At 49.8% G+C, this 8301-nt stretch overlaps 2 protein-coding genes across 2 annotated transcripts; one reads left to right on the top strand and one right to left on the bottom strand.

Annotated features, from left to right (window-relative positions):
- The first annotated feature begins 740 nt into the window (after positions 1-740).
- Positions 741-5604, top strand: LOC123398109. Its single transcript, XM_045092608.1, has 2 exons — positions 741-2135; positions 5388-5604. Exon 1 carries the CDS (start codon positions 823-825, stop codon positions 2110-2112), a length of 1290 nt encoding a protein of 429 aa, XP_044948543.1. The 5' UTR covers positions 741-822; the 3' UTR covers positions 2113-2135; positions 5388-5604.
- Positions 5605-6820: 1216 nt separating this feature from the next.
- Positions 6821-7893, bottom strand: LOC123399114. The gene has a single exon (XM_045093536.1). It carries the CDS (start codon positions 7678-7680, stop codon positions 7144-7146), a length of 537 nt encoding a protein of 178 aa, XP_044949471.1. The 5' UTR covers positions 7681-7893; the 3' UTR covers positions 6821-7143.
- Positions 7894-8301: the final 408 nt, after the last annotated feature.

Genomic DNA, 8301 nt, shown 5'->3' with positions numbered 1-8301 from the left:
ACGGATAATTTCAGTGCTTGCAGATATTTTTTTGCTGAAAACCACTTGTCAGATCCTTCTGCTCCTCGTTGGGTTCGATACTCTTACTTATCGAAAGTACTACGATTGATCCCCTATACTTGTGGGTCATCAGGCATATTTCCAACAATAACATGATCATTGAAAATGAGCGTGACCAAGATTTAGACTAATCTCAGTATGAGCTCTTGGCACATCCGGTGCGAGTGCGGCGGAGGGTTGCAAGGGTGGCCCGATTGTTACCTCCGATCATGCCATTCGACGTAGCAAAACGCATGATGATCTTGAAAAAGATCTCATCGAAGAATGATGGGTATGAAATGGACGACAAAACGCATGATGATTTGTTGTATTGGAAGATAAACTATTTGTTCGTTTTGTAATAAAATTAGACTATTTATTGTTGATTATTTTTTATGTGTTTGATCTTCTTGGTTTTTTTAGAATGTACATGTTGTTTGTGTTGTTCGCGTGCGCCGTTTATTTACAGCGGCTGCTAAAACGGCTCATGCGCGCTATAGTTTCTAGTGGTAGGTGGAGCCGTCGTTTGTGCGCAAAAACCGACTATTTCGACGCTGTAAAGTATTTCTTTTTAAGATGCTCTAAATGTTGATAATACAATTGCATTTCAAAAACAAATTCAATTATGTCGAACCCTTTCATTTCCCGTCCCACCCCACCTCCTCTCCTTCCACAGGAGCAGAGCGTGCCTTTTCCGCTGCTTTCTCTCCAGAACCCTCCCCTGCCAGACCGCCCCACCAAAAAAGTACACTACCGCCTCCGCCTCCGCCTCCGCCTCCGCCAATGGCGGGGAAGACTGGGAAAAAGAGGGGCGGACGAAAGCCCAAGCCCAAAACCAGAACCAAAACCCCACCTTCCTCCAGTTCCCCGACCTCGGTTCTGCCGCCACCGCCGACGGAGACGAAGGCGGCCGACGTCCTCACCGGGGACGTGCTCCGCAACGTCCTCCGCCGCCTCTCCCTCGTCGACCTCCTCCGCGCCGCCCTCGCCTGCCACTACTGGCGCCGCGTCGCCTCCCGCTGCCTGCCCCGCGCCCCTCCCCTACTCGGCTACTTCCACCACCCTCTAGAAGCCTCCCTCCCGCCGCCCTTCAAGCAGAAGCACCAGCCCCTCCACGACGCCGTCTTCGTCCCCCTCGGCTCCTCCTCCCCGCTCAGCCCCCTCGACTTCGCCCCGGGCGCCTCCCGCTACAAGCTCTACGACTCCCACCAGGGCCTCCTGCTCCTCGAGCCCACCGCGGCGCTCCCCGGGGGGATCCTCCCGCGCTTCCTCGTCCTCGACCCGGCCACCCGCCGCCGCGCGCTCCTCCCGCCGCCGCCGCGCTGCACCGTGCCCGATGACCGTCTCTGGCGCCGCTCCAGGGTCTACATCGGCTCCGCGCTTCTCTCCCGCGCGCACCCGAGCAAGCTCTGCTTCGAGGTCGTCTGCTTTGCCATCGACGACGGGCGCCCGCGCGCCTGGGTCGCGTCCGTCGATGATGGACGGTGCCGCTGGCGCGCGCTCCCGCGGGCCGTGGACGTCGAGGTCGATTTCGAGCTCCGGTGCCTCGAGCGACGCTGCGTGCACGCCGCCGGGAAGCTCTACTGGCACCTCTGCAACTCCGGTCGCGTGCTCGTGCTGGACCCTTCCACACTGCGCTTCTCTTACATGCTGGCGCCGGCTGCACTGTCGGACCGCTTCAGCAAGTACCGCGTCGGGGAGATGCCGGAGGACGGGCAGCTCTGCATCGCGACCGTGGAGGACCAGATGATGCAACTCTGGGTGCGTCGGGAGACCAGGTGGAGCGACAATGGGTGGCATCTTGAGAGGGAGATGAACCTTAGCAAAGTGTACGACGCAGTGCCGGGCTTGCCCAGGGACAGGAGGGCCAGGATGGCGAGCATCATGCTCACCGACATGGACGCCGGGCGCACAGGGAAGCTCTTCATCCAGATGCTGGGCTGTGGCCGCTACTCGTTCGATCTCAAGACTTGCAAGCTGGAGCGCCTGGCGATGGAAGATGGCAAGGAGTACGGGGACCCCATCTTCGCCTACTCCCTGGCATGGCCGCCTGCCTTCCTTGCTGAAGCGTAATGGCTTGACGAATTTGGCCATTTGTAAGATCTTCCTTCCCTCTCCATGTCGTTTTTTCCAGTGATATTGCTTGATAAAAATGCTTATCCGCTCGTATGTGTTTGCGTTAAGGTTCAACTAGTTTGTTGCATGTGTATAAATGCATCAACTTTACTTGGCTAATAGCGTTGTAAGCACAAGCGTATGCGTATCCATTAGTAATAGGATCTGTAGTGTTCTAAAGATTTCTTCCCACGCGGCAGGGAATGAGAAGTCACTATTCCAAAGCAGTGCTTATCTTACCACATTGTCTTCCTTACTTCTAGTTGGTTAGAGATAATATGTTCTGGTGGTAGTAGAGCTAATCACATGCTTTGATCATCTTGTTCTGATTGCTTCCCAAAGCTTGCCGGCAATTAGCAATTCATCTTTACATGAACTTGAAAGCACTTTACGGATGAAGTTTGATGGCATCATGGCACTATATCCCTTCAACTATGGTCCCTTGAAGTGACTTCCGTGGCACATGATTATTTAGCACGCGGGAAGTAAAGTTCACACCAATGCCAAAATAATGTTCATTTGTTTACCTCTGCAAATTTAACTTGAATTGCATTGAGTTTCAGCAGACATTCCACCCGTTCTTGTTTTAAGTTGTCATAGATCTTTTTAGCGTAACTTCAGAATTCAAAGGGTGGTTGCTAAATTGAATTGATGTTGAAGGTAGATTTTATACAAAAATTTCTAGGAATTCACTGCATGTTAGTTTCCTTGAAGAAAACCAAATATTTTCACCTGTAATTTTCATGGTGATTCCTCAAATTGTTTTTTGGTCATGGTCCTTATCTGATAGAATGAAGGAAACAAATACTATTGCTGTTAAAATAGCTGGAACCATGAACTGCCTCATCTTGAATTTACCTTTATGTTCTTTTCTTTCTTTAACCTTTTCTTGGAAGCAATTTGAAAAAAGGCCACGCCTTTCCTGGGACTTTGCTCCTGTAGCACATTTCTCTTTTTATTGGAATCTTTTTTGGCGGTGGGTTGGGTCATATTTACTCTGAAGTTCTGTAGTGGCACAATCAATTTCCCGCTTCCATTAATCTTTATGGTTAACAAGGACACCTCTTGTGCTTTCGAGTTACTTTTCTTGAATTGACCATTAGAAGGCCAAAGAAACCTCAAGGGATACTACTAGTGTTCATATGATTTTTTTTTTGATACGGAGTCCTCATCACATTAATTAAGAAGAAGAGAATTGCCCGGCTAATTAACGGAAAACCGGGCGAACACCGTTACAACACGTCCACACAGGACACACAGGGCGACCTGGCAACCCATATAGGAACGCACACGTCATCGAGGAGAGAACACCGCCGAGGCTGCAACCCGGTGTCATCGTCATCACACCTACACAAGGGTGACTCCGACTCCACCATCGATGACCATCAATATAGTCCTCACCGCAAGCAAACGCCGAGGCCCACGTCGGCCATTGCCAAACAGTCAACCGCCCGCGCCAACTACCAGGCAATTCCGACTCCGTTGACGAGCATTGTAGGAGAAAAGCACTGAGCCTGCGTCAAGCTAGCACCACAACCGACCACCCGCCTCGCGTCATCGTCGCCGCAAGGCCCTGCCTCAGCAGCTCCGACTCCAGGAAGACAAAGTGAGGCGCGGCAACCCCTCGAACACGCCGGATGAGACCGACTACCAAAACTCAACAGCAGATCAACTCCGCCCGAAGCCGCCATCGTAACCACACAAGAAGTCGCGCCAACCACATCGCTAGTCGGGCACCTGTCGACCCCGATGTCGTGTGTGTCCAGCTCCAGGAAAGCACGAAGGAGACCGATGACCCTCAAGGTATTCGTGACCGATGACCCTCAAGGTAACGCCCCCAAGGGGGTAGCGATGTGGGAGAACGACGTTGTCACCCGACTCACTTTGGAGTCCCAAGGGGGTAGCGATGTGGGAGAACGACGTCGTCACCCGACTCACTTTGGAGTCTTAGGCTTTCGCCCGATGACCATGGTCCGAAGGTGCTGGGCGAGGAAAGGATCCACAACGACCCCTCCCCCCCCAAAGGAGGAATACGACGTCCACAGACGCCGTGTCGTCTAGGCTTTCGTCCGGAGCCACCTCGCCGAGCACCCCCACGCAATTGGCGATGCAGCACCACTGGTCCGCAAGCCCGCTGTCCCACATACCTCCTACGAGACGATGGCGCCACGGGTCACGCAGGAGCCACCAACCTCCCGCCGCCAGGTCCAGCCAGCCCAGATCTGACGGAGCCCAGCCAGCCCAGATCTGATGGAGCCCAGCCAGATCCAGAGGAGAGCCACCTCGCCGGCTTGCTCCACCACCAGACCGTCGCCCGACACACGAGCAGGCCCAACCGCCGACGAGACCGCGCCGGAGAGCCGCTGCGCCCAGCGCCAGCACAACGTCCCGTTGTGGCCGCCCCGCCCCGCACCGGGGCCACCGCGTGGGGAGCCGAGAGAGCCCCGCCAGCGCCGGCCAGGCTTTGCCCGTCCGCGCCCTGTGGTGGCGGCGAGGGAGGAGGAGGAGGAGGGGTGGGGGGGGGGGGTGGGGGGGTGGTGGTGACGGCGTAGTCGCTCTCCCCGTCGCACCGCGTGCGGGAGGGGTCGGGTCTCATATGATTATTTGTGTTCATCATCATATCAGTACTGGTTAAGCACCTTGTAGTTGATGGCATGCAGTCAGTAGAGGACTGGTAGAGGACTTGGAAGCCAACTGAATAGGAGAACAGACGTTTGGAAAAATTCAAAATTCAACCTTTTTGGTTTGAAAAAATTCTGAAAAAATGCAAGTAAAGAAGGATGTTATGTGCATGTGTGTAAAATTTTAGGATGAAATACCTTGAAATACGATATGCACAAAAAAGACAAATTCATGGCCTGGAACGATGAATAGTATCGTATGTTAAAAAGCCTCAGATTTGTCTTTTTTATACACCCTCATTCCAATGTATTTTTTTTCTGAAATTTACACACATGTGTGTTGCGCCCTCACTTATCTCTGTATTTTTTCAAAATGTAAAAAAATGAATTTTCATGAAATTTGAATTTCAAATTTAAGGGCCTTCATGGAGGCCGAGCTCTAAAAGCAATTTCCGACTGAATAGCCCATTTGAAGTTGTCAGTTGTCACTATTTCTCAGTTCATCTGAACATACAATCTTCCTTTTAAGGAAAATCTTTTGCTCACAAAGTATTTTACCAAGTGTACAAATGTGAATCCCTAGCTGCTGATTCTATCGTTCCTATGATTCAGGGCGGTGGCTACGTTCCGAGAGGTATCAACACATCTTCCATTTCTGGTCACTACTCACTACCGCGCTACTGCGATTTCCCCCTTCATTCAGCACGAAGGAAAGGCTATTTTCTCTATGAGAATGTTATAAGCAATGTCGGCCACCATTGCTACCTGAGCATCGTTTGGACTAGATGATATTCTGAAGACGTATCAATTTGTGCTGATCTTTCGTTCATGGTTTTGCTTATTGCGAGTGGTTCTAGTTGCTTTTTGACTACCGCATTTCTTCTCCCATGCTTGTTAGTTTTCGTGTGTCAGGTGATGGTCAAACCAATAGCGTGAACTTGTATGTGTTGCGTGCGAGATCGCCCGCACTCTTGAATCTGGCTAGTGCAACCGTGCCCAAACTCAATCACATTTTTTTGGCAGAAGAACAAAGAAAAACTCTACCTTGTTTGCTTGTCTTGTGCGAGCAAGTAGCAACACTTTATCTAAACTGAAAATTACGAAGCACTTGGAAAGGAGCAAAAAATAAATAGTTCAGAACGGAGCCCTGCGGTAGCATGGGGCGTGTCTAATTTTTTTTAGAAAAAGCCTTCATGATAGACGTGGAGTATTTGAGCTCGAGCTTAAGTGCACATGCATAAACAGTAAAAACAATTTTTTTATAAACATTTTAAATTTTTTTGGATTTTTTTGTTTTTAAAAAAGCCTTCATGATGGACGTGGAGTATTTGAGTTCGAACTAAAATGCACCCGCATGAACAGTAAAATCTATTTTTTTATAAAACATTTTAAAAAACTCTGGATTTTTTTTATGAACTTTAACGAAAGTTCTAAGTGCTTCCAAATTTTTATTATAAGATCACATTTGAGTAAGGCGTGACAAAAAAAAAAACGATGCTCTAAAAATACTACTTTCGAAAGCATTTTGAATCACTGATTTTCTTTTATCACGACTTACACAAATGTGATATCATGATGAATATTTACAAGTACTTAGAACATTTGTCAAAGTTCATCACAAAAAATATTCAAAACTTTTAAAAAATGTTTTTTTGATTTTATTGTTCACATAGGTGCATTTGAACTCGAGTTTAAAAGGACACTTTCCCTTCATGACTAGCTTTATTAATAATCAACCGGGATTACATCATCCACCAAACTGGAAACAATGCAGGTCCGGCCTCATCCGGAGCTGTGGAAAACTCGGCTTCCACTATTTGTATTTTGTAGTAGTACGAAATGAACACCACTTTCCGGCGACAGACGCTAGCGCACCCGATCAGCGCCACCGGAGGGAGATAGATCGGCGCCAGCGGGCGGTTTCGTCGAACACTTTGTGGGCAAAGACCCGCTGTCCTCTCCCGCTCACGCCTTGAAGGTGTTTGCGAGAATGTCTCTGTTGCAGAGTATGCCGTGCCTTGTGACACTTGTTTGCAGAAAGAATTCAGAAGGCGATCGTCTCATTCCATCGCAGTCGCAGATAAGACCAGTGCCAAGCTCGAGAATAAGTAAGTAAATGGTAGTCCTAATTGTATTAATCATGTCCTAGCTAGTACATACTGAAAACAGCTTCGAATCCTAATTGTATTAATCATGTCCACCTAGCTAGTAGTACTACATACTGAAAACAGCTTCAAATTTGCTGGACTTGCTTCAGCATAGTCCACCTAGCTACACACTGAAAACACTCTAGCGACCTATTCTTGCATGCATCCATTGGAGCATAGTCGAGCTAGCTGCATGCTGAAAACAACTTCAGTCTTGCCGATCAATGGGCATCGGAGCGACTGTTCTTAGCTAGCTTGTGCTTGTAGAGGAAGGTCGGCATGGGCAGCTCGCTCGGGTCCGGCGACAAGATGAATGTCGGGCCAGCAAAGCACGATGCCTCCGAATCCACCTCCATCTTAGTCAGAGGCTTCTTCTCAGACCGGTCGATCGAAGGAGCGACGCTAGCGAAGAGTGATGCCTTCGACTCTGTCACCATCTCAGCTGGAGGCCTCGGCTTCTTGCCGCACCGGTCCACGGATGGCGCGCGGCTCGCCGGCCTCTTCCAGTTTCCCCTCGCCGGCGCCGTCTCCCCGCGCCCGCGGTCGAGGCTGTTCAAAGTCACGTCATGGCGGAGCGTCTTGTCTCTGATCCAGCTTTGGCTCACCGAGGCGCGTCCGGGCTGCTGCTTCTTGGCGTCCAGCTCCACTCGAGGCGCGTACACGGCAGGAGCAGGCGTGAGGGCGAGGCAGCGCGTCGACGTCCAAGATGAAAACGCGGGCGTGGGCAGCAGCGGCGGCAGATCAACCCGGCCAGCCATCGACGCACTGCACTACTAGGCTGCAAAAAAGACAGACACGCAGACAGACAAAGAAGAGCAGACCAAGATCGAGCAATGGCAGCAGCACGGGCGCCAAATGAACAATAAAGCAATGCAAGAATTATTAAATAAAATAAAAAAAACAGAGGATGGAAAAGAAGGAAGGAACGACTTGCCAGGATGGATCGCTTCGCCAGAATCCAGACTGAAATCGCGCGCAAGGAGTGCTGGTACCCCTACGACCGGATGATATATTAGCCATTCCGCCGCGTACAGACTACGCAAACCGAATCCGACTCGCACTCGAACTCCCGCCACGACCGTTGTGGCCGTGACATACCGCTTGGGCTGGGTGGCAAAACTGCGAGCATGGGTGGGATTCGAACCCACGATTTCCTCCTTCGTTGTAGGAGTACACCACATTAACCAATAGAAGCTAACCTATTTTTATACATGCTATGTCTTATTACTATACAATCATTCTCCTTTCCTTTTATTTCTTATTTTTTCCTTTTTATTATTTTTATCTTTTTGGAACTTTTTTGGGGGGTTTATATTATTTTTTCTTTTCTTTTTATGCTATATGCCTGAACTTTTTCCAATTTTGTTAACTCTTTTTTC

Source organism: Hordeum vulgare, chromosome 5H (genome assembly GCF_904849725.1).
Source record: "Hordeum vulgare subsp. vulgare chromosome 5H, MorexV3_pseudomolecules_assembly, whole genome shotgun sequence".
Lineage (NCBI taxonomy): Eukaryota > Viridiplantae > Streptophyta > Magnoliopsida > Poales > Poaceae > Hordeum > Hordeum vulgare.
The sequence above is the reverse complement of the archived record's forward strand: the minus strand, read 5'-3'. Positions and strand labels throughout refer to the sequence as shown.